This window comes from Sinohyriopsis cumingii, chromosome 12, assembly GCF_028554795.1.
Source record: "Sinohyriopsis cumingii isolate HCF-2022 chromosome 12, ASM2855479v2, whole genome shotgun sequence".
Lineage (NCBI taxonomy): Eukaryota > Metazoa > Mollusca > Bivalvia > Unionida > Unionidae > Sinohyriopsis > Sinohyriopsis cumingii.
This window is the reverse complement of record NC_142972.1, coordinates 7,846,367-7,871,501: the sequence shown is the minus strand read 5'-3', so window position 1 is coordinate 7,871,501 and position 25,135 is coordinate 7,846,367. Positions and strand designations below refer to the sequence as shown.

The window sequence follows — 25,135 nt, the reverse complement described above, 5'->3', positions numbered from 1 at the left end:
GGGGATCCATGACTATACTTGTGTTTCAAGGCGTGGCATATGTGGGGGGATCTATGACTATACTCGTGTTGCAAGGTGTGGCATATGTGGGGGATCCATGACTATACTTGTGTTGCAAGGTGCGGTACATGCGGGGATCCATGACCATACTTGTGTTGCAAGGTGTGGCATATGCTGGGAATCCATGACCATACTTGTGTTGGAAGTTGTGGCATATGCAGGGTATCCATGATTATACTTGTGTTTCAAGGTGTGGCATATACTGGGAATCCATGACCATACTCATATTGCAAGGTGTGCCATATGTGGGGGATCCATGACTATACTTGTGTTTCGAAGTGTGGCATATGCGGGGATCCATGACTATACTTGTGTTTCAAGGTGTGGCATATGTGGGGGGATCTATGACTATACTTGTGTTGTAAGGTGTGCCATATGTGGGGGATCCATGACTATACTTGGGTTGCAAGGTGTACCATATGTGGCAGATCCATGACTATACTTGTGTTTCAAGGCGTGGCATATGTGGGGGGATCTATGACTATACTTGTGTTGCAAGGTGTGGCATATGTGGGGGATCCATGACTAATTGTGTTTCAAGGTGTGCCATATGTGGGGGATCCATGACTATACTTGTGTTTCAAGGCGTGGCATATGTGGGGGGATCTATGACTATACTTGTGTTGCAAGGTGTGGCATATGTGGGGGATCCATGACTATACTCGTGTTGCAAGGTGTGGTATATGTGGGGATCCATGACTATACTTGTGTTGCAAGGTGTGGCATATGCTGGGGATCCATGAATGTACTAGTGTGTGATGAGGTGCAGCATAAGCTGTGAATCCATAACTATACTCATGTCATAAGAGGTACAGTGGAGGTACATGGTCAAATGGTCACACACATCTAAAAGTTAAGATCATCATCATCAAGAGGTGCAGTATATGCCAAATGGTTTTAAAGTGAGGGACCGCAGTATCTGTGAACAATAATAATAGCATGTATAAAACACCACGGTCATGGTATAGACAGTATAAAGTAATTGGAATTTATGGACGTAAAAAGTTTTCCATTCTTCTTTTACTGAAAACTTTTTTTTTATCCATAGATTTAGATTCCAAATACTTGCACTGTCCAAACCATGTGCATGGCATTTTATACATGGTATTATTATCCCCTTGACATTTTTGTCCTAGATTAACATCTTAATAAGCCTTAAAAACAAGACCAGGAGATCTGTAAGCCAAAACCTACTGCTTCAGCTGCTGATGCTGTCATTCTCTGAAAGCGGCTTCAGCTTCTTCAACTCTGCATGAACAGCTAATATAAGCTGAATACAATGCGCACTGCATGCTTTCCCATACATGCCAACCCCTGGCAAGGAAAAAGTGTAATCCAAGTGGACAAAAAGAGTAATCAGTGCATATGTACAAAATGATTTATTTACCCCTTCTGGTCTTTTGACATCAATTACTGCTTCAAATTTTCATATATAGCACTATGAGCTTTAAAAACCAACAGTCTCTCATATTGCATTTCAAAATACTTTGTACCAGCTGAGATTACAAATGTTTTGCACACCAGTAGAGAGCCAAGTGCTGGGTTACAGAGCCTGGATCTGAATTCCGTTTTTTTTGTTGTTAATAATACTGAACAATCTCTCACAGTCAGCATTAGAATGGTGAAGAACCAATATGCCTTCCATAACCTGACAAAGAAGAGGAAATGTATATCCTCCAGTTATTGGATCTTTTCTTTAGCTGGGAAATAAGGTGCCATTGCACAACAACTCTGTCCACATGATGTACATTGTCAGGTAGAATGCCAACTTTATACTTCACGGGTTCTCCTTCTAATTTATATTTTTCAAAATACAGAATGCAACTCCTTTATGAATTCCAGTCATCACTGTTGCATTATCAGCTGAAAACCCCATAGAGGTCTGCCAACTTATGTTTATTCAAAGCATTATGAAGCAAATAAAAAATGTTTTCTCCAGTAGAATCTCCTGTTAATTCTGATAAACAAAGAAGAGCACTCTGACTTCGCCCTTTTTCATTGTCAAAGTCTCTTGCACAGACTGGGTACAACATTTTGTCATCATAATCACTGCTCCTGTCTGTTGCAATACTAAATGGCCCAATTTTCATGGCTTCTGCAATTTTAAGCAAGTTATCTTCTGCTAAACACCTAACAATATTAGATGATTTTATTCTTGCACATGCATATTTTCTGCAAGTTTGGAATCAGGAAACATCCATTTGAACAAAGGACCAACTTAGTCTTCTACTGCTAGGGGTAGTCCGTGTTCTATTAAGAACTCGGTAAATAACGCCTCTGCATTTATTAGTTATGCTTTAAAAAAGAAGTTACAAGTTACCTTAGTATTGGAGTTTGTAAAATGAGCTAATTCAAGGTTTCTCTGTTTTACCATCATGACCAACACTAAAATCCTATCCACACAGCCTGCACTGGGCATGAAGCTGCCCTAGAATGGAACGCTGTATTGTGTAATTCATGTATTAATTTTTGAATCAGTTTACTGTCTTTTCCTAATACATCTGTGAAACTATTTGAAAAACATTTTTGCTCTAGCACGTGCAGCTACCAGAATAAATCTGACTTGATTTTTTAGCACCAAATACCTGTCAGATATGAATTAAAACAAAGAATCTGCAAGCAAAGATTAAAAATTAGAAAACCAGTCTGTTCTCTCCTAACTAAGCCATACAGCTGCTATAAATAGAAACCGAGATCAAAAGTTTAAAAGTAAAACCAGCATGTTTTTGGAAATAGGGTAGCTGCTATAAATAGAATATAATACTGTTAGGAAAGTGCATGCAAGGGTACAGACAAACGTACTCTTATGTCGCATTAAAGTAGAAGCCGTCTTTTCTAGAATATGGTCTGAAAGATTAATGGGATGTTAATAAAAATAAGAAAACACATTAATTTTTTGGGGAGGAGGACATATCGAAAACGCGTAATCCAAATATGTTTACACGTAAGGCATAATTTAGTGGGAAAAAAGCGTAATGATTACGCATAAAGTGTAATGGTTGTCATGTATACACATTGTAGGCTACACTTGGCAGCCAGTATATCTGGCAAAGGAACTACCCAGGAAGACATACACACACGCACACTGGAAAGAACCATGTCCCATGGGGAGCTACTGGAAACCTAATTCACATATCCACATTGGTCAAGCTGAGGTTTAAAATCATCAGAGGTGAGAGGTTTAAGTAATATGTAATGGTGATTATGTTGGACCACTTGGACACCTGGGTCCTCTATTTTGTGTGGAGTACATGATTTTACAACAACAAGAAAGAGAAGAGTATGTATGAAATGCTTGTATATGCTAGGTGTGGATGATTCTTGTTCCTTTTGTCATATTTAACTTCACAACTCTAAAGTTGAATAATTTTAAACCCTTATCTGACAAAACCAGCACAGGATGGATAAACTTTGTATATGTCAGACTGCCTAGAGCATTGGTCATTATCACTCCCATCTCCTGTCTACACAATTCCACCCATAAAGCAGATAAAGGTATACAGTGCTGTGCTCAAGTGATATAATCTATAGTTCAATTCACACCACTGAGCATCAAATGTATCTCCACTCTAAACTGTCCACATTACTACCACTGCAACTTTAAAATAAAATTAATGATGCAGACAACAACAGGAATGTAAAGATTTGGAAAACAAACCTCACCCGATTGTAAAAAACAAAATTTCCTTGTGCACACAGCCACTGTTATTTGTCCTTCAAATTCAAATACATCCATGAACTGATCAGGCCAATTTATGATCTGAAATAACTGTGGCACACTCAACAGGGGATGTGGATTGGGTTTGCATGAGCAAAAGATGACATAATTGCAGTTCAGATATTTACATTGCTCATGCTTCTGCAACTCTCTTCAGTTCAAAGTACGTGTGGATAAGACTGAATAGGAGAAGCAATCCTGTGTGAGATCTTCCCAAGACTCCGGGTATATGTTAAAGTGTTTGAGGGATGAATTAGGGAATATTCTGAAGCTATTCTTCTGACCACCCCGAGTTTGCTTCCCTCCATTTCTGTAACATAGAAGATCTCTTTGGTGGTTGCTCTTCTGACACCCTGGTCAAAAGGCCTGCCTGTTTCAACTGTGATTTCATCAGCAAAGTGTGGCTGCTTGGAATGCCTGCCCAGGTGAGAACCTCTGGCTCGGACACTATCATGCCATCTTGTCCTCATCAGTTTCCTCCTCAGGAAGCCAATATGAAAATGGCTCGGCTTCTTGGTGTGGAAGCGGCAGACAATCCAGGTTTCACAAGCATACAGCAGGGTTGGCAACAAAATGGTTTGTAGATCTTAAGATCTGTATGCAGACTGATTCTCCTACTCATTTGTACACAGTCTGCACTCCTATTCCTTTGTACACAGTCTGTACTCCTACTCATTTGTAAAGTCTGCACTCCTACTCATTTGTACACAGTCTGCACTCCTACTCATTTGTATACAGTCTGCACTCCTCCTCATTTGTACACAGTCTGCCAAATGCAACACTTGCTTAAGCAATTCTGGTCAGGGATGTGGACTGCATTTGACAGCGTGCTGCCGAGATAGCTGAACTTGTCCACTGCCTGGATGGTTCGGCCATTTACAGTGATGATAGGCTCAATGCAAGGCTTTCCTGGTACAGGCTGGTACATCACCTGTCTTCGTTATACTGTCTAGGAGACCAAAATTGTCACAAGCTGAATAGAAATGGTCCATGCTCTATTACATGTCAGATTTATCATTCAGGGAAGAGATGTTTGCAAACAGAAGATCACAAACATTCACTTCCTGTAATTTCAATTTCGCTATTAGATTGAAGAACTTGCTGTCAGTTGGTTATATGATGTCAATCCCAGTGTTCCTGGTCATGGAAGGCATCAGTAACTCATTAAGGCCTGATGCTGCAGTACTGGAGAGAGCCTGGTAATTATTTTCTACCCAAACCCTGGTATAGAGTTACACATTCTTTGCTGCTCCTACCACCAGGAGATTTGGAACCCAATTGCATTCAGTCATTACATATCACTTGCAAATGTTTTTTTTTGTTGTGTCCATAATGTTGCACTTACCTTTCTTTACTTATCACCATCTCAAAATTAAAAGGTTTCTTTTTTCGTTGAGAAGTGGCACAATTCACATTATTAATCCAATTCCCAGCCATAATTTCAAGAGTGACTGGTGTCCATTTGGGGTCATGCCCTGGCATCCTTGCTGAGGTGCACCATGTAGATTAGTTAGTTCTACAGCCAATTCCAACAATCTATGTGTCTACAGCCAATTCCAACAATCTATGTGTCTACAGCCAATTCCAACAATCTATGTGTCTACAGTCAATTCCAACAATCTATGTGTCTACAGCCAATTCCAACAATCTATGTGTCTACAGCCAATTCCAACAATCTATGTGGGAAAAGAAGTCTCTTTTCTACTTGCATATAGTCCCACCATTGGACTGTGTTGTGGACCATGAAATATGTTTAGGTGTTGGCTGGAAATTCTCAGTCCACACCAAGTGTCCTATATATTCATCCTCATTTCCTGGCTCTTCCTCATTTTCCTCCAAATCCTTGGATGAAAGGTTACTAAGATTAATAATTGACTGATGCAATTTCTTCATCAGATGGAATATAACATGACATCACTGTGCCCTGCTGCCGCCATATTGTTTTCAGACAAAGTACAGAGAGATGCTAAGAAACACGTAATTCACGACATGTAGGCAAAAATAAAGTTTTTATTTGCTCTTCCCTCACTATGTAATGTTTTGATATATTCTACTAAAATATATGAATGTGTACAGTAATAATTATGTACATTTCATTGTCATCCTTTTGTATTGTTTTCAAATCTACGTTGAGTAAACCTCTTGTATGTACACATTAAAGGAATATGTATGTGTGTGTGTCCTAAATGAATGTGTTGAAACCAGTAATATTCAATTATATCTACTTTATTTCCTTTTCAGTTAGTTTTTGTGTGTAAAATGTGTATCATTTTAAGGGTGGCTGTCGTTATTAGGGATAACAGTTTTTGTATTGCTGTTTCCATCAATACATGCATACAGCTATACTTCCTGATGAAATGTAATTGTATACATCTTTTAATTAAGGAAATGTATCATCCACGTAGTATAAATATAATCAACCACTGCTGTCCTTTTCAACACCATAACTCTAATGAGCATAACGCATTCTTATATGTTCTAAACTATCATTCAAAATTAAAATTTGTAAAACAGACACTGAAATAAACATAAATTTTCTCTTTTTTCTTAAATTTGTTATCGATTAACACGTCAGAATCAGATAAGGTTAATAAAATCACTAATGCACAATACAAAAACAACTAAAACAAACAAACAAACAAAAACATTGATACTTTGTTTTTAAACTTATGGAATATATAAGCAACATTTCTAGATTCTACCTGCATAATATCACATCAACTAAGTAAAGCGTAATTTTATGCGCTAAACAAAATATAAGAAATAGTCACTTTCCTACATACATCCCTCTCTATTTACATGTTAAAACATGAATCACATATAAGAATACTTCATCGGGGGGTGGGGCTGGCAGTTCCCTTGGAATTTTCATTTCAAAATATTTAGGGTGTATTGGCAATGAAATGCAAGGAATTTGTGTATTACACTGTTCTAGACGATTCTCAGGCTTAACATCACTAATTAAATATTAAGGTGCATATCTATATTCAGATAAACAAATTTTTAATGCCTGGTACATGGTTTTCAGTAAGAACAAAAATAATAGAAAAGAAGACTTATTGCCATTACATTGGTTCGCCTTGTCCGAATGGCTATTTTTAGAAACTGATATCACTGCGTGTGTCGTTTCACAGAGGTAAAAAGTACAAGCACCATTTTATTATCTGAACATGCATCCATTGCAATGAAAACACTGCATTACAAGTCACTAGGCCATAATGAGGCAAGCATGGCTGATGATGTTAAACGTCATATTGAAGAGGATTTGGGCAAACACACCGTCTTGCTTGATTCCATCTGCGACTGGGAATGGTTCAGATGGCTCACCATCATCCATGACATAAGCAAGAATGACTTCATGGAATTGCTGATCCATGATGAATTTCTCCTGGCAACCTGTTTAGGACCAACTCGGTATCACAACTGGTCTTCAGGTGAAAACCATACAATGATATGAATTTCAATTAAGGAGTATCAATAACAAGAATTTAAAGTCCACTTCATGGTAGACGTACTGTGTAAGATCATCACCATTTTCATTTTGATAAAAACAATGGTGAAGTGACTTTCCATCAAGGATTTTCAACATTAACAATGTTATGACCATATGGATATCAGATCAGCATGATGTTTGAATAAATCCAACTGGGAAATTCTGGTGAAAACCCCATGCTGATAATGACACTCTGTTCAGGAGTAGCAATAACAAGATTTTCAAGATGGCTTCTGTGGTGGCCATACTGGATATCCAGCTTTTCACTAGACACCAAAAGTTGTCTTCTGTTAAAAATCCCATGCCTATATGACCTACACTTTATGAGAAGCAGAATTAAAAGATTTTCTTGATGTCAATACTGGATGTCATGTTGGCACTAACTTAATTGACGATTAACTAGGTGTTCCCATCAAACGAAGCCATCTGACACTCAGCGCGTTGTATTTAACAGCTCCAATTATGGTATCATAAGTCGTATGTTTGGTAATTGTTCCTAATTAATCGAACCTCAATGTATTGTTGAAATTAATAATAAGGCAGAAAATTTTCAACTCTTAGATGCCCATGTTCAGAGATTTTAATTCCCAACAAATGTACGGCATTCTGCTTGGATATCTCCACATATATTCAATTATTTGTTCATTCTTGTAAGGGAAAAATGTAAAAACTATTCTTATCACCATAGAAAAAGTAGTTGTATGGAAAGGATGTGTCAATAACGTAATCGTAATAAATTGATCTAATTCTTGTAATTATTTTGATGGAAATGTAAAATATGTAGTTTCCTGTTTGTGACTGTTGGAGCATTTGGGTAGCGAGCAAAAAAAAGAACCTTAAACAAAAAAATGTGCAAACTAATTTCTTTGAATAGTTTTTGCCATGTTCTTTTGTGTGGTATACCGCTTTGTAGTTTGTTACTGTGGTCGAGTGAATAAAGTGTGATACCACGTCATTTTTTCATTTAATATGTTATCAGATTAATTAGGACCAATTACCAAATTTCCGTTGTTAATGACGAGACCATAATTTGCACTGTTAAGTGAAATGCACAAAATTGGATGGATTCTTTTTATAGAAACACACCTTTCCGTGGCAGAAATTAACTTCATCTTCTCATGCTAATATTTTATGACTCTGTTTACAATGGCCACTGCTTCGATTCGACAGAACATCTGCTAAGTCAAGTCTTTATTAGGGAATTGCGTAAACAAACGCTGACTATTGATAACCAAAACTTACTAGCCCATTGGACTATTAACATTATGAAAGTTACTAGTCCGACAGGAAATCTGCTAGCCTCGGGCTAGTGGACTACCGCTAATTTCGAGCCCTGATATTATACAAAAACCATTGCTTCAGTCACAATTACCTTCATCTCTGAAATTAAATAGGTATCTTTCTTACCAAAAATGAATTCACAAATACTTGGGGAAGGTACAGGACCGATAACTGTCATGTTTGGGCAGAAACCAGTTTCTTTTTTCATGCAGACTGATCATGACCTCAAAACTGAGAGAAGTCTGCCTATCTCAAAATGCAAGCCATCCATAACCTTTGGTTCAGGTCTGTGATGAAATTATTGTGGCATCTGCCTATCTCAAAACGCAAACCATTCACAACGTTTGGTCCAGGTCTGTGATGAAATTATTGTGAAGAACCCTTTTTTTCCGGTTTCAAGATGCAGTGACTTTGACCTTTAGCCTTGAAATCCACTGAATTCTTTCTTACCCCAAATGCCAGTTATTTACAAAATGTGGTAACAGCAGATGGTGGAATTTATTTAGCTTAAACAAAATAAGGAAATGATGAATGGGCATATGTTGTAATAGGATAGGTTCTGCCTTATGGTAGGCATATGCAAAATTTTAAAAAAAACTGGATTTTCATTCACTATAGTACAGGATCATAACTAATTTGTCTACCAGTCTCAGACATGAACTGCCTGGATTTATGGTGGTTGTCTGTGGATTTTAATGGCATGTTTAACACATTGGTTGTATTAGGCTGAGAAATTGGGAGGTAACCACCTTTCAGAAGGGCATACTCGGGTAGCTGACCTAGGCTGGACCCTCCAATCCTTTGATTAGTGTCTGATTCTCTATAGCAATTTAGCTATCACAGTTCCCACCCTTTTTCACTATTAAATGACAAATTTGTAAGACTGTAGTCTGCCTCACAATTTAGTATGGAGCAGACATATACACTCTAAACTTCCATACACATTAATTATAATGAGATGTAGGAAAATAGATTTGGTTGCTTCTTGACTATGAACAGCAGCAATATCTGTATAATGTTCACAGTACAAATAAATAATTATGATTTCTATGGACTGATAGGACATGAATAATGGAGTGCAAGAAAAACAAATGACTATACAATACATGCTGGTCATGTACTGTACATTTCTTACTAGTTGAGTCAAACTGTAAACAAAGATCCAGATCTGCCACAGCATAATGTACTCACAGATCAGAGTCAATTGTATTTTTTCTAGTCATTACTCTTAGCAAACTGCACACACCCAGATCTGCCAGTGCATTATAGCTTGTAGTTGGACTTGTCTTAAAAGTGAGTACATACAGTAGTTTTCAGACTGAAAAATGAAGTCTCAAAATATGAGCTGCATTACATCCAATCTCATGTTGGTACATAAACAAAACATTTAATATATCAATAACTCAATATTTGTTTTTGCTGTCTGCACTTCAAACACTTGGTATCTTCTCTGATAAGTTTCTTTCAAGATACAAACATCAAATTAAACAATTTTATCAAATCTTCCTTCTTCCCTTTATCAATTCCAGCAGCAAAGGTCTACTTTTTGTGGAAAATGATTCCACACCAAAGACACAGTTTACCAATGTTTTCTGGTAGTTTTGTGTTGAACAGGTACATATCTGATAATTCTGGAAAATCGGCCTTTGAAAAGCTGGAACCATTAAACAGCTGGAGCCAAGTGAAACCAGATTAAAAATAATCTGAGAATGCTTGACTTTAAGAATGAACAGGATAATTTACAAATCAATGATTCAAAAATAAAATCTACACAGGTCACTGTACACAGCAGAAGCAGTTTTAAATGCTACATCTTGAATCTTAACATCTTTCATGGAATCAATCAATGCATCAAAAATAAAATTAGTCATTGTACACAGCAAAAGTAATTAAAAATACTGCATCTTGAATCTATTAACGCCAAATTAAAACAGAAATTTTGTATACCAAATATATTTTGTATATTAAAATCCTGTTCAATAACATTCTCCAAAATTTCAAAACAACTGACTGAACTAAGTGTGTGTGTGATTAGGATTTCTAACGTAGCTTTTAACAATTTTTCAGTCATATCGCTACGATGTCTGCAGTGTGGCAGTTTATAGTGATGTCTAGCACTGGGGCATCATGCCGCAGACACATTTTAATTTCTGGATATATGAAGGGATGATTAGAAATGCGGATATTCCATATTAACAGAGTAATGTATCTGTAACTGGAATTTGCCTGTCTGCGTGGGTTTGAGTCTCGGATTTGGCCAATGTGGGTATGTGAGAAAGCTTGCCAGAAGCTTCTCGTGGGTCAGTGGTTCCTTCCGGAGTTTTCCTCCACCATTAATACTGGCCGCCATGAATAGCCTATCTTATGCTGAAAAATGGCGTTAAACCATACAACAACAACAATTGGAATTTGCCTAATTCAATTTATAACAGTAGACTTAATTAGACAAACACAAATTTGGAATTGCATCAAATGATAATTAAGAAAACCTATTTTACAGCGTAAACATGCTGTGGTTGGATAATGGAGATCTGTTTAATTTTACAGCGTAAACATGCTGTGGTTGGATAATGGAGATCTGTTTAATTTTACAGCGTAAACATGCTGTGGTTGGATAATGGAGATCTGTTTATGTCCACATTCTTCTGTAAACACAGGTGACTTTATTTATTCCCACAGCTTAACCTTTAAACCACTCTTGTATATAGGGTGGATTCCATGATATAGGTATACCCCCAACCCCTTCCATACGCATGCTATCGATTGACCACTTCCCTTAGTTTTATTTGCTGCTCTTCTTGTTTGGGGTTTATCATCATTTATCACTGCATGATAATCTATACACAGAGCCATGTGGTAGTAAATGGGCCATCTTCAGACCGTCATGATGTTTTTTCCCCACAATTTCCTTTGGGCAGACAATTTAAAAATTGCCAAAATGTTAGTAGCAATAGCAAAAACAAAGTTCCAGTAGGCGGGGTAACAAAATATTCTCAGCAGCCAATTAGTAAACAGAATACTGTGCAAGAATTTCATTGGCTTATCTGAATCAATCAGAATCACAAAAAAGATGTTTAATATATTGTCATATCAAAAATATAAAACTACACATGCTATATGTAAATTGTACTGAATATGTAATAAAACATATGATGTCTTCATCATACAAATTCGATAAAATGTAATCTGAAATACAGTTTCATAAAGCATTAACAAGCTTAAAGAATCAGATTTAAAATCACTTCTTTAATACCATAACAAGATCTTAATGATTTAAGACTTTTTACAAAGTTCTTTCAAGACGGGAACAGGAACATGTGCTTCAGAGTGACAACAAAAAGCTCGGTCATCGACATACAAGATCAGCACATTGTGTATCCGAGAATAAGAGAACTGCTATGTTCTTGATCATGAGCTGCCATTTAAAGTTTGATCAAAAAAAAAGTCAATGTACAATATGGTGCACAATGGACATGGAGCCATGACATAAGCTCTGTTGGCATTATGGACATGTCAGCTAATTCAAGAACTATACAGAACTTTGGAAATTTACTATTTTTTGTCATATAAGAAATTTTAAGCATCATCTGCATCCATTAGAGTGGATGTGGAAGGTTGCAGATTCAAACCCTGGCCAAGTCATACCAAAGACTTATAAAAATGGTACTAACAGCTGCCTCTCTATGTACTCAGCATTTAGAGGTCAGTGTTAGGACTGGTAGGACCGGTGTCAGGATAATGTGACTGGGTGGGACATCTGTGGCATGTTATCCAAATGCTATATATCACAAAAGACTGCCATACTATAGACATCATAGCAATATGACTGAAAAGTTTTTAAAGCTAAGTTAAAAAAGGAAATCACACACACACACATCCATTAGACTTTTATTGGCACCCTTGCAAACAACTGCTGCTGAAACTACATTTCTGACCCACCATTTGCTAATGGCCAAGAACGTCTAAAAAACAAGGACAATGATGAGAAAAAATTCACTATTGCCCAATACTGCATGCTTGCAGACATATGCCAAAGAATCTTGTCTTGGGGTAAAAAAAGCCAAAACTGTATTAAAAAATAATTTACAAGATGCTCTTAAAAGACTTAAAGTATGGTGCAAGGAAAACAGTATAATCATAAATACAGAGAGAAAAAAAGCCCTACTAATTAAAACAAAACAATAGTGTACATGGTATATCACACTTAAATAACCTAGTGTACATGTCATTCACCACCTGCAGGCTTTGGTAAAAAAACTGTTCTCAGAAGGATCCAGTAAGCCACATTAACTCAGCAGTGCATCAAAACTCAATCCAAGTGGTGTGGTTTCCATACTGGGTTGTGTGTTTGGGAAGGGCACTTGGCTCATACCATGTTAAAAGTGCCATTAAAACCTAACTTTGAAGGATCTTTCCAGAGCACTAGCAATGCACTCTCCCCGTCAGCTTTACTCATAGCCTAGAACAACATTTGGAGGGGTGGGGGCGTAGTCAAAATCAACTCAATTTATTGATAGGTCAAAAAAATGACCTAATATGATACCTTGTATTATCAAGTGAAATAGGTCAATCAATCCCAATCCAAATATTGATCTGATTTAAAATCAGAAAATATATCTAAGTGTCTTATGCAACCAATTTATGTACTCTGACATTTCCAACAGAGCGAAATCACATTCAGACAGAATCCTACTAGTTTGACAAGCAAGCAATTTGCACATGTAAATATACCCACCCTCCCTGTATCCAATCTATACCCCATGATGTAGTGTGTCAACGATTTTCACTTAACATTTTTGTTAAAGAAAGTAATTTCCACAAAGGTCAATTATAACAACATAAAATCTGGTTTAATGGAATAATTTTGTTTCTTTAAAAATTTGTAAAAATTTACCATATGTCATAGCCCTCATGACACGAGAATCAATATCAGAAAATCCAACAGTAAATCACATATTCCTGTACAAGCCTTTCATTTCAGCATGCTGCATGAAATTTATGCCACAATGGAAGCAATTTTATTAACACATCTGCTAATTTTAGTTTGATTGAAGGGAAATAAAACATAATACAAGCCATTTCTTTCAAGTAAACCCATCTAAATACCAGTCAGTCAAAAACTATCAGCAAGTCTTGGGGACATGGTACTGATAAAGTTCTCACTGCCCTAAAGTGATCCCTATAGGGGACTACCTAACTGCCTTGCCTCAGGGACACAGGTACTGATAAAGCTCTCACAGCCCAATCTGATCCCTGTGGGGGACTACCTAGCTGCCTTGGTTAACACATTAACCCCTGGTGACGAGTTTATGTGGCAGAAGGTAGTAGCCTACCGCCAAGCTCTGTAGTGTCAAGGTCATGAAAGATACACTAAAGTGGGTGGTATTATAGAAAGGCAGACAGATGTAGCTCTACAATGATACCAAATAATCTGGAATTTCTAGTTGCACTACAAAATACAGAGGGAAAAACCTCATTGTTTGGACCCGAATTTTTTTCTACCCAAAATTCGCCCGTGGTCGGAATCCAATTTTCTGTTCAAATTTTAGACTTTTTGGTCTCAGATCTACGGCAGACCGATATGAATTGCAAACAGACAGAATGAACCTTTGCAAAATGTAGGATAAGATGAACATGTGGCATAAAGAGTTGTCTCGATACGAAAATAATGGGTCCGTTAAGCAAAAAAAAAAAAAATCCAACTTTTACCTTTCTGCTCATGCATGAGCCAAATTGGCAATGAAAAACGATGTTTCTAACACAACTAGGCAGTATGTTATTGGAAGATCACCTGGAAGTTGGTGTTTTAGGATGTATTCAGAAATAGCTTTCAAAATGTGTTTCCTACTCAAATTTCAGACGAAAACAACACAAACCTCCAGAGATTAATGTGTTACGGGTCAAAGGTACTGACGAAGCTCTTGCTGCCCAATGTAATCCCTACAGGAACTACCTAGCTGCCTTGGCTCATGGTCAAAGGTATTGATGAAGCATTCTATCACAGCCGTATATGATCCCTGTAGGGGACTACCTAGCTGCCTTGGCCCAGGGGATAATAAGCTAAAGAAAACTTGAAAACAACATGCAAAAGTAACATAGTCATGTCTGAGCTGATTTTCATAGTAGATCTCCAAACAACTCAACAAGAATACAGATATTGCATTTTGTATTTATTTATTTATGGGAGGGGGACGTGAGGACAACAACTTTACCTGAAACTGTTGAAATCTTTTACAGGACACATAAATTAATATAATTAGTGAAAATGCATCCAGAACTAAACTCTATTTTCTTTAAAAAAAAATGCTGTAACAAGTGGCTAAAGACGAACACATTTCTCTTTCTGTGTAGTATGGAGTCGGGATGTTCAAAGAAATGGCCATGTACCAGATCCATATAACGACCTCCATTTGGTCAGGAAATCAATGCTGACATCACAGAAACCAAAAATATCACAGCTAACCAGTAAGATATACACTGTTGAGTCTTCAGTATCATACCAGTGTTATCAAGGTGTCTCCTATCCACAATCAGTTAAATAAGGGTACAAAATCTTTTTGTGAAATTAATGACAAGTGAAAATTAACATGAAATACAAGCATAGTATTTTGATGCCAGCTGCTGACAATCATTTGGCAATTACTCTCCACTGTTCTAGCTCTAACTGACCCTGTTCTAATTGACCCTATTCTAAAGCCCTGAAGAATACATCTCAATTTGTGTAACAGAAATTGTGGACAATCATTAGCTTCATCAGTTCATTATACAAAAAAATAATATTGTTTATGGAAAGTAGAGCCTCGCCCTTGTCTAGAATTTAATGCATATTTCAAGCCAATTTTCCGCTTACTAACAGAGTAATTTCTGTGTGATTGGTGTGTAATCAAAACTCAAGGTTTTTATTGATTAGAAAATTTCTAAAATAATGTAATGTTCTCTGACATCGGAAATTAAAACAAATTAATTTTGCATTTTTCAACTATTTCTAGAATGATGAAAAAACTCACTAAAACTTGAGATGAAAGCCATTTTAGTTCAGTTGAAAATTGTGTAAAATAAGAGAAAACTCACCCCTGGCATTGTCTTTATGTTATGTAAAGCATTCTGTGCTTCTAATGCTGCTTTCCTTGTGTAAAATGTCACAAAACAACAACCTGAAAAAAAGATCCAAAATATAATTACAAGTTCACATAGCTGAGAGTTAACAGTTTCTTTTTTCACAAAATGATGACTTTTAAGGATTAAATCATGCTTGATGTTATGTAAAATAAGAGTCCCTGGAAGGCACTCACATCTCATTTCTTCAAATTCAATGCATGACCACTTCTTCCTTTTGAGCACTGAAACCACCTCTGACATGCAACAGTGATAACAAGATTTTCAAATTAGCTACTGTGGTGGACATACTGGATGTCAGCTTGGCATAATTTTATTCAGAACCTACAAAGCATCACAATAAGTTTTCTGGTAGAAACCATATGATGGTACGACTTTCCATTTTGGAGGAATAACAGTAACAAGATTTTCAAGATGGATGCCATAGTTGGTCCTATGAAAATTGTGTCAATCTGACACCAATATGACCACCATAGCAGATATTTTAAGAATCTTGCTTTTTGCTATTCCTTCTAAAAAGAAAATCATATTTTAGTGAAAGCCCCATGTTAACAATGCCATCCATTCAGGAAGGGTAGCAATAATATTTTCAGAACCATTTTCATTTAGGAACATCTAGAGTCATAAACAATCTTCTGGTGAAAACCTCATGTGACTGTTGAGAAGAACCAATAACAACACTTTTAATATGGCTGCTGCAATGGCCATATAGGATGACTGATGGACACCATTTTCATTCAGGACTAATTATACATTATAAGAATTCTTACACTGAAACCCCATTGTTTACATGATCATCCAACTCAGGAGAAGCAATAACATAGTTTTCCAGATGACTGCTGTAGTGTCCATATGGGACATCAGATTGGCAACATTTTCATTTAGGACCAACTACATATTGCAAGTCTTTTTGTGAAAACTCCATTATTAAATGACCATCCATTCAGGAGAAGAAGCAATTACAAGATTTTCAATATGGCTGCCATAATGTCCATATTGGATGTATAAGCAGCAGTATTTTCATTTAGGACCAACTAGAAGTTTGGAGGAGTGTGTGTATGAAGATTCACTGCAATCCTCCAAGTAGTTTAGCGATAATAAATTTGTGCTAAGTAAAAGACAAACAACAAAATCAGGCCATCCATAATCTCTCCAAGTCAATGACCAGCAGAGATAAAAATCACAGACCATGGGAATTACAAATCCTATAAACACTAGTACCCTTAACCCAGGTAGGGGCATTCACAAAGAGTATAGGAGAATATTCAATAACCATACAGCCAAGCATTGCCCTTAACACAGATATGGGCATTCGCATAGAGTACGGAGAATAACCATACAGCCAAGCATTACCCTTAACCCAGATAGGGACATTCCCATGGAGTACAGGAGAATAACCAAACAGCCAAGCATTACCCTTAACACAGATAGGGGCATTCGCATAGAGTACAGGAGAATAACCAAACAGCCAAGCATTACCCTTAACACAGATAGGGGCATTCACACGGAGTACAGGACAATAACCAAACAGTCAAGCATTACCCTTAACACAGATAGGGGCATTCGCATAGAGTACAGGAGAATAACCACACACCCAAGCATTACCCTTAACACAGATAGGGGCATTCACACGGAGTACAGGAGAATAGCCATACAGCCAAGCATTACCCTTAACACAGATAGGGGCATTCGCATAGAGTACAGGAGAATAGCCATACAGCAAAGCATTACCCTTAACACAGATAGGGGCATTCGCATAGAGTACAGGAGAATAACCACACAGCCAAGCATTACCCTTAACCCAGGTAGGGACATTCACATGGAGTACAGGAGAATAGCCATACAGCCAAGCATTACCCTTAACACAGATAGGGGCATTCGCATAGAGTACAGGAGAATAGCCATACAGCCAAGCATTACCCTTAACACAGATAGGGGCATTCGCACAGAGTACAGGAGAATAACCACACAGCCAAGCATTACCCTTAACACAGATAGGGACATTCACATGGAGTACAGGACAATAACCAAACAGTCAAGCATTACCCTTAACACAGATAGGGGCATTCGCATAGAGTACAGGAGAATAACCACACAGCCAAGCATTACCCTTAACACAGATAGGGACATTCACATGGAGTACAGGACAATAACCAAACAGTCAAGCATTACCCTTAACACAGATAGGGGCATTCGCATAGAGTACAGGAGAATAACCACACAGCCAAGCATTACCCTTAACACAGATAGGGGCATTCACACGGAGTACAGGACAATAACCAAACAGTCAAGCATCAGGGATGGAAGAAAAAGAGAACAATAGTAATACTCTGTAGCTCTCTTCCTGGTAATGCCTTGACATTCAATATAAATTGATAAAATCAAATCAAGCACAGATGAAAGATGACCAGGCAGACCCCATTTATGGCACATTCTGAAAGAAATATACATACAGATTTATTGTCTGTTCTAAGGAAAGTCCACCATCTTGAATTATACTGACAAATCCAATATTGTGTATACCCTTAAAAACAAAAAATTTTTGACAATTTTAAAGTATCAGAGCTTCAGAATTGCTATTCCTCTGTACACATGGCACAGTAGAGTGGCTAGCACCATGTAATGATTTCACGTACAACACTTAATCAGAAACCAAGGATACTCTAATCAGACTATCACATGACTGGCCTGTGTTTACTACTCCAATATGCAGATAACAGGCACTTTTGTGCAGAAACTACTTTTCTTCTTTGTCAAAATGACTCTGGCCTCTGATCTTTAGATCCCAAAAACCAGTAGGCTTTTTCCTTACTCCATACATAAACAATCCTCAAATTTTGGTTGAAGTCAATTATGCAGAACTAAACAATACTTACTTTTCTTCTTTCCATGACATAAGCCTTTGATAAATTTAAAAGCTTCTTCCATGCACCAATTGCAACACATTTATCTTCACAGTTTGGTAAAGTTATGTATTGTAAAAGAAAGTTGTTCTGCAGAAAATATTCTGATTCTTTCAAACATGGTGGCTTTAACCTTTGATTCTTTTACCACAAGTGAATATGGTTTCTTCCTTTGAGCCACCAACAAAATGCTTGGTAACAATAGACAATGGAGATCTCAAGTTAAAGTACTGAAACTGTCTTCTTTCAGCCACCGACTCTGACCTCCAACCTAATGACCCCAAAATTTATAGGATTCTTCCTTATCCCAAGTGCAAGCAATCCACAAAACTTGGTAACAGGAGATGACTATGAGATACAAGAGGTTTTTTAGAAACAATCTTTCTGACAGTGACCTTGATCTTTCATCTTTTGACCCAAAATCATTTGGATTCTTCCCAATGCCATGTGCAAGCCATCCACAAAGTTAAGTAACTGTAAATGGTTGGTAAGTCAAGATATTGTGAGATAACCAGGTTTCTGCTTTCATCATGTGACACAGACCTAAGACCTTTTGAAATCAAAATCAATAGGTTTGATCCTTACCATAATGCAAACCAACCACAATTTTTGTCAACTATAGATAGTCCATGGTAACTGTAGGCATTGCAGAACACAGGTTATTGTGCAGAAACCATGGTGAGGCGTTTTTTTTTTTTGCAGTCAGCAACATTGATAATCAAGTTATAGACCCATGATTCTTCCTTCTGCATGAGAGCGGAGGTGGATTATTGGTTAGAATGTGGACGTGACCATAACCTACTTGTGTTGCTGTGCCGTAAAGTACAAAACCAAACCAACACCTTGTGAATGTAAGCCGTCCTCCATAAAATCTGGAAAATCTAAATGGCTGACAACTCTGTTCATAGTGTGGTAACTGAAGAGGGCTGACAACTCATTAATGTGTGTCAAATGTAAATGGCTGACAACTCTAGTCACTGTGTGGTAACTGAAGATGGCTGACAGATCTAGTTTTTGTGTGGAAATCAAAACTGGTAACAGACAGATGGAGAGACAAAATCTTCACATAATAATCCATCTTAAGGCGAGTCTACAAAAATTAATATTCACATAGACAAAAAGTCTTTGCATAATCTTTTTAAACTGCCTGATTAGAATCTCTATCCTTATTATTTTCACAGCTGGGAACTGTCTACAAATAGTTCTCATTTTGTTCTCAACCTAACTGTTCACCTAGTCCCATCACTACTTCAATGGGGGGGGAGGTAACAGAATATTGAAGACTAGACTTTTCATCAGACATCCACTTACATATGGACTAAATATCAAAAGCAGTGGAAAGAATTGATAACACAGGTGCACAAGATCTAAATTAAAATATGCTAATATATATATATATATATATATATATATATATATATATATATATATATATATATATATATATATAAAATTAAGCAGTACTCCATAGTTTTGTAATATAGGTTTTGAATTATAAGTGGGTCATTATGGAAGAATGGGAAATGATGACAATCTCAGAAACAACATGTAAATCAGTCTGCTCAAAATATCAAACATGACTCCAGCTGCAAGGGCCTAAAACCAATAGTGATAAGCATATTTCTCTAATGCCAAAGAAATATAATTCTGTTTCCTGTAATGGTTGTTGTTGTTGTTATAGGGTTTAATGACATTTTTCAGCACAAGATAGGCTATACAAGGCAGCCAGAATACATGGTGGAGGAAGAACCTGGGAAAACCCCGGGAAGAAACACCAACCCATGAGAAGCAACCAGCAAGCTTTCCCACATAACCACACTGGCTGAGCCCGAGACTAGAACCCACACAGACAGATGGCACTGATCAGTAATGGTAAGCACTTTAGACCACTTGGGCACTCGGGGCCCCATTTCCTGTAATGGGCTTGTAATAAAGATGTACTGGTACATAGGCTTTTTTTAACAAAAAAATTGTGTTTACTATACAAAAAATTTGAATATTCGCAATTAATACCAATGGTCAAAATGAAGAACTACAAATACAAAGCATTCAGAATGGTCAGGAGCAAACACCTAAATGACCAATTCATATCAATGGTCAAAATGAAGAACTACAAATAGAAAGCATTCAGAATGGTCAAGAGCAAATACCTAAATGACCAATTAATACCAATGGTCAAAATGAAGAACTACAAATAGAAAGCATTCAGAATGGTCAGGAGCAAACACCTAAATGACCAATTAATACCAATGGTCAAAATGATGAACTACAAATAGAAAGCATTCAGAATGGTCAGGAGCAAACACCTAAATGACCAATTAATTTTAATACCAATGGTCAAAATGAAGAACTACAAATACAAAGCATTCAGAATGGTCAGGAGCAAACACCTAAATGACCAATTAATACCAATGGTCAAAATGAAGAACTACAAATACAAAGCATTCAGAATGGTCAGAAGCAAACACCTAAATGACCAATTAATACCAATGGTCAAAATGAAGAACTACAAATACAAAGCATTCAGAATGGTCAGGAGCAAACACCTAAATGACCAGTTAATACCAATGGTCAAAATGAAGAACTACAAATACAAAGCGTTCAGAATGGTCAGGAGCAAACACCTAAATGACAAACAAATCAGGAACATATCAGCTGTTAAAATTCTGGAAATAATGTTTGCTGAGAAATACAATGTGAAAAGAACTAAAGTCTACTAATGGAACTCTACCAGCCTTAACGACTTTCCTAGAATCCAAGATAAGTTCAATGGTTTCCTTGTAGCTGCAGAGTGTGGAAGCAATCTCATGTGAAAATTTTTAACAGGGCCATTGTGGCAGTCATACTTGTGTGAGAACTGCTCCATTTTCATTTGAGACCAAGCGAGCATCATAAAAGTCCTTTGGTGAAAGCCCCATGTCAATATAACAATCCACTGAAGAAGAGTAATGACAAGATTTTCAAGATGTGACAGTTACATTGGACACAATTTTCACTTAACACCAACCAGACATAAGAATACACCATTTAGCAAAAAGCTCAGGCTGATAAAAATCCATTCGGCAATAATAAGATTTTAAACATGCCCACTTTGGCAGCCATATTGGATGCAAAAGTGGCACCATTTTCACTTGGACCAAAAAGTCATTGGAATGAACATGTATGAAATGTGCATGGCTTACCACCAAGTAGGTGAGGAGGAGTAGCAGTTAACAAACTTGTGGTAACAGAAAGATGGATGACAACAGAAAACACTCCATCTCATAAACTATTCTGGTCCATGACCAGCAGAGTTAAAAATGGAGTTGGTGTGTTTTTAGAGTGGTTGGTTGCATTACTGGCAACATTCAATTCCTATTACTTGGCCTGAGTAAATAAAAAAACCTGAAAAGATAATTCCCTATGATAGATAAAAATACTCTACTTTTATCAAGAGGCAACGAGTATAGTAGCCACTGATAGTGCAGCATTTAATGGTTGAAGTATGGCAACTATCTGGATATAACACTACCATCATACTGTTCACATGTGCCGTTTTACAGCCAAAGGAGCTAAACATGAGTAAAATCCTACATCAGAATCATTTTTATAACTTCAGGCACTGCTTGGTAAGAAATATATAAATCATACAACTGAAAATGCAAAATCTGAAGTAAAACTTAAAAAAAAAAAAAAAAAAAGTAATTCATCAAAAAGCTCACCAGATGAAGCACTTATTGAACCATGACTGTCCAAATCCTAATGAATATATTAATTACTCTCAGATGAAAGATGTGAACATTAAAGGGCCTACTTGATTGTATTAGTAAGCAACTCAAAGGTTAGGACAACTCGAATTTCTTTATAGTCATGGCATAGAAATGTTATAGTCCCTGAATGCTTCATCCATACCCAAAACAAGTGACCTACGAGGATGATTACGCTCACCTAGCAGTTATGAATGCAAATGCACACCCATACTGAAACTCTAGAGGGGAAAGAAAAGTTCAGCGCTTCAAGTCACTACACTGTCTATTAAAGTTGGGTGTTATTTATCTTTTCTAGACGATAAATATAGGATCATTATATGGGAATAAGAAGAAAAAAATCAAGTCATATACAACCAGCCTTGACCCCTGGATTATTCCTTTGCCCTGTGGACTGGCCCTAATTCATAACTGATATGCTGTTGATTGCATGTGCTGTCTAAACAATTGTTTCTAGGTTTTTCCAGATTTTGTATCTTCATTCAAATATGATGGCCAATATGCCAGGATTCTTTGCGTCAAAACTGATTAAATTCTATTCTCCAGTTTTTGGGGGGTTTTAGGTTGTTTTCTTTTTTCATAAAGTGCAAATGTTTATCTACTTTCACTTATGAAGTCATATTTGATGGTGGAAAAGGCAGCCATATTTGATGGAGGACCAACATCTTTTACTTGTATATATATGCACAGTCTTCAAGCTAGAATACTTTGTCAAATGTCATCAAATCTGCAAAGTTGTATTATAGAAGTTACAAGTTTTTTGTCACACTCACCATATTTTTGATGAAAGATTGGCATGATCAGTATCAACTTGAAATCCCATCATACCTCATTACTTCCTGTAAAATTTCATCAAAGTACATATTGAAAAGGTTTTTAAAAGAAGTCCTTTAAAGGATTTTCTATTTTTAATAATGGCATCTACTTTTGATGGCATCTGATGTTTAAATTGGATTGGCCATTTTGCAATTATGTCCAATCTGGTCAGTTCATGCTGAGTAGTTTGTAAAAATGTCATTAACAGTTCTATTTGAGGGGTGGGGGTAAAAGTGGCCATAATTTGATGGTAGCAGGGCATCATTTAAACAAATTTGAAAGCCTGCATTCCAGGATATTATAAAATTTGGTCAAATTCTGCTGAACAGGGTTAGAGCAGTCATTTAGATGTTTTTCTTTTCTCAGTAATGGTCGATGGCATAGTCGACTTCATGCAAGGATGCTATCAGTAATGGCCAATGACATAGTTGACTTCATGCAAAGATGCTTTCTGTAATGGCCAATGGCATAGTTGGTCAGCTTCAGCTGAATAAATTTAACTTTATGCAAGGATGCTTTCAGTCAAATTTGGCTGAATTCTGTTGATCAATTTTGAAAAGCTGTGTAAAGGTGTTTCTACTTTTAGTGCATGTGTGTGTGATTTGGATTTTTAATGAAGCTTTAAAAAATGTTCAGTCCTATCACTACGATGTCTGCAGTGTGGCAGTTTATCGTGATGTCTAGCACTTGGGTATCGTGCCACAAACATACATCATCATGTCCCACCCAATCGCACGGTCCTGACACCAAGACAACCAGTCCTAACACTAACCTCTTAATACTGGGTGCCTAGTGAGGCAGCTGCTATTAACATTTTTATACGTCCTTGATACGACTCGTCTCAGTCAACTTTAGTAACTGTGGTCATATATGTATTTAATAGCGGATCTGAATCATCTGTAAAAAAAAATCTCAAATCCCTTACTAGGATGCCGTCCAATTTGGTCAAATTTTGTCAAACAGTGCCTGTGAAGTCCTTTTTAGATTTGTGCATTTTAGTAATGATGGCCATACACGAATGCAGATCAGTATCATGTATATAACATTCAAATCTAAATATGCCTGGATGATTCTGTTTAAAAATCGGGTCAAATTCTACTTTGCAGCTTTTGAGATGGCATTTTAAATAAATTCTTTATTTTAAAGTAATTGTGGACACATCTGATAGCAGACAGGCATCATTTAAAACAAACTTTATGCCTGGATGCATGTCATAAAAATCTTAAGATCTGTTGAGCAGTTTTTAAGTTGTTACTACAGGTTTTTTTATTTTTAGTATTGGAGGCAACATATAATTGTGGACTGGCATCAGAGAAACAAATCTGAATGTCTTTCAAGTCATAATGCTTTCTTTCAAATCTGGTCAAATGCAGTTAAGAAGTTTTTGGTGAAGGTGTAAGTAACTATTCTGAATTGTGTGGCACGCAAAAAAAAAAAAACATTCATTGTCCTCATGTGGCATTAAGGCCAGACAAGCTAAAGGACCAAATCCATATCAGTGAGTATTGTGTTTTAGACAGGTTAAAGGACCAAATCCATATCAGTGAGTATTGTGTTTTAGACAGGTTAAAGGACCAAATCCATATCAGTGAGTATTGTGTTTTAGACAGGTTAAAGGACCAAATCCATATCAGTGAGTATTGTGTTTTAGACAGGTTAAAGGACCAAATCCATATCAGTGAGTATTGTGTTTTAGACAGGTTAAAGGACCAAATCCATATCAGTGAGTATTGTGTTTTAGACAGGTTAAAGGACCAAATCCATATGAGTATTGTGTTTTAGACAGGTTAAAGAACCAAATCCATATCAGTGAGTATTGTGTTTTAGACAGGTTAAAGGACCAAATCCATATCAGTGAGTATTGTGTTTTAGACAGGTTAAAGGACCAAATCCATATGAGTATTGTGTTTTAGACAGGTTAAAGGACCAAATCCATATCAGTGAGTATTGTGTTTTAGACAGGTTAAAGGACCAAATCCATATCAGTGAGTATTGTGTTTTA

General features: G+C 36.8%; 1 protein-coding gene across 8 annotated transcripts in view; it reads right to left on the bottom strand.

Annotated features, from left to right (window-relative positions):
• The window catches only part of LOC149785970 (CUGBP Elav-like family member 2), a 259,746-nt gene that overhangs the window by 146,045 nt on the left and 88,566 nt on the right, over positions 1-25,135 (bottom strand). For all 8 annotated transcript variants that reach the window (XM_089976221.1, XM_089976224.1, XM_089976222.1 and 5 more), the window contains exon 3: positions 15,624-15,706. In XM_089976221.1, the coding sequence (XP_089832347.1) occupies positions 15,624-15,706 (83 nt within the window). The remainder of the gene's footprint in view (positions 1-15,623; positions 15,707-25,135) is intronic.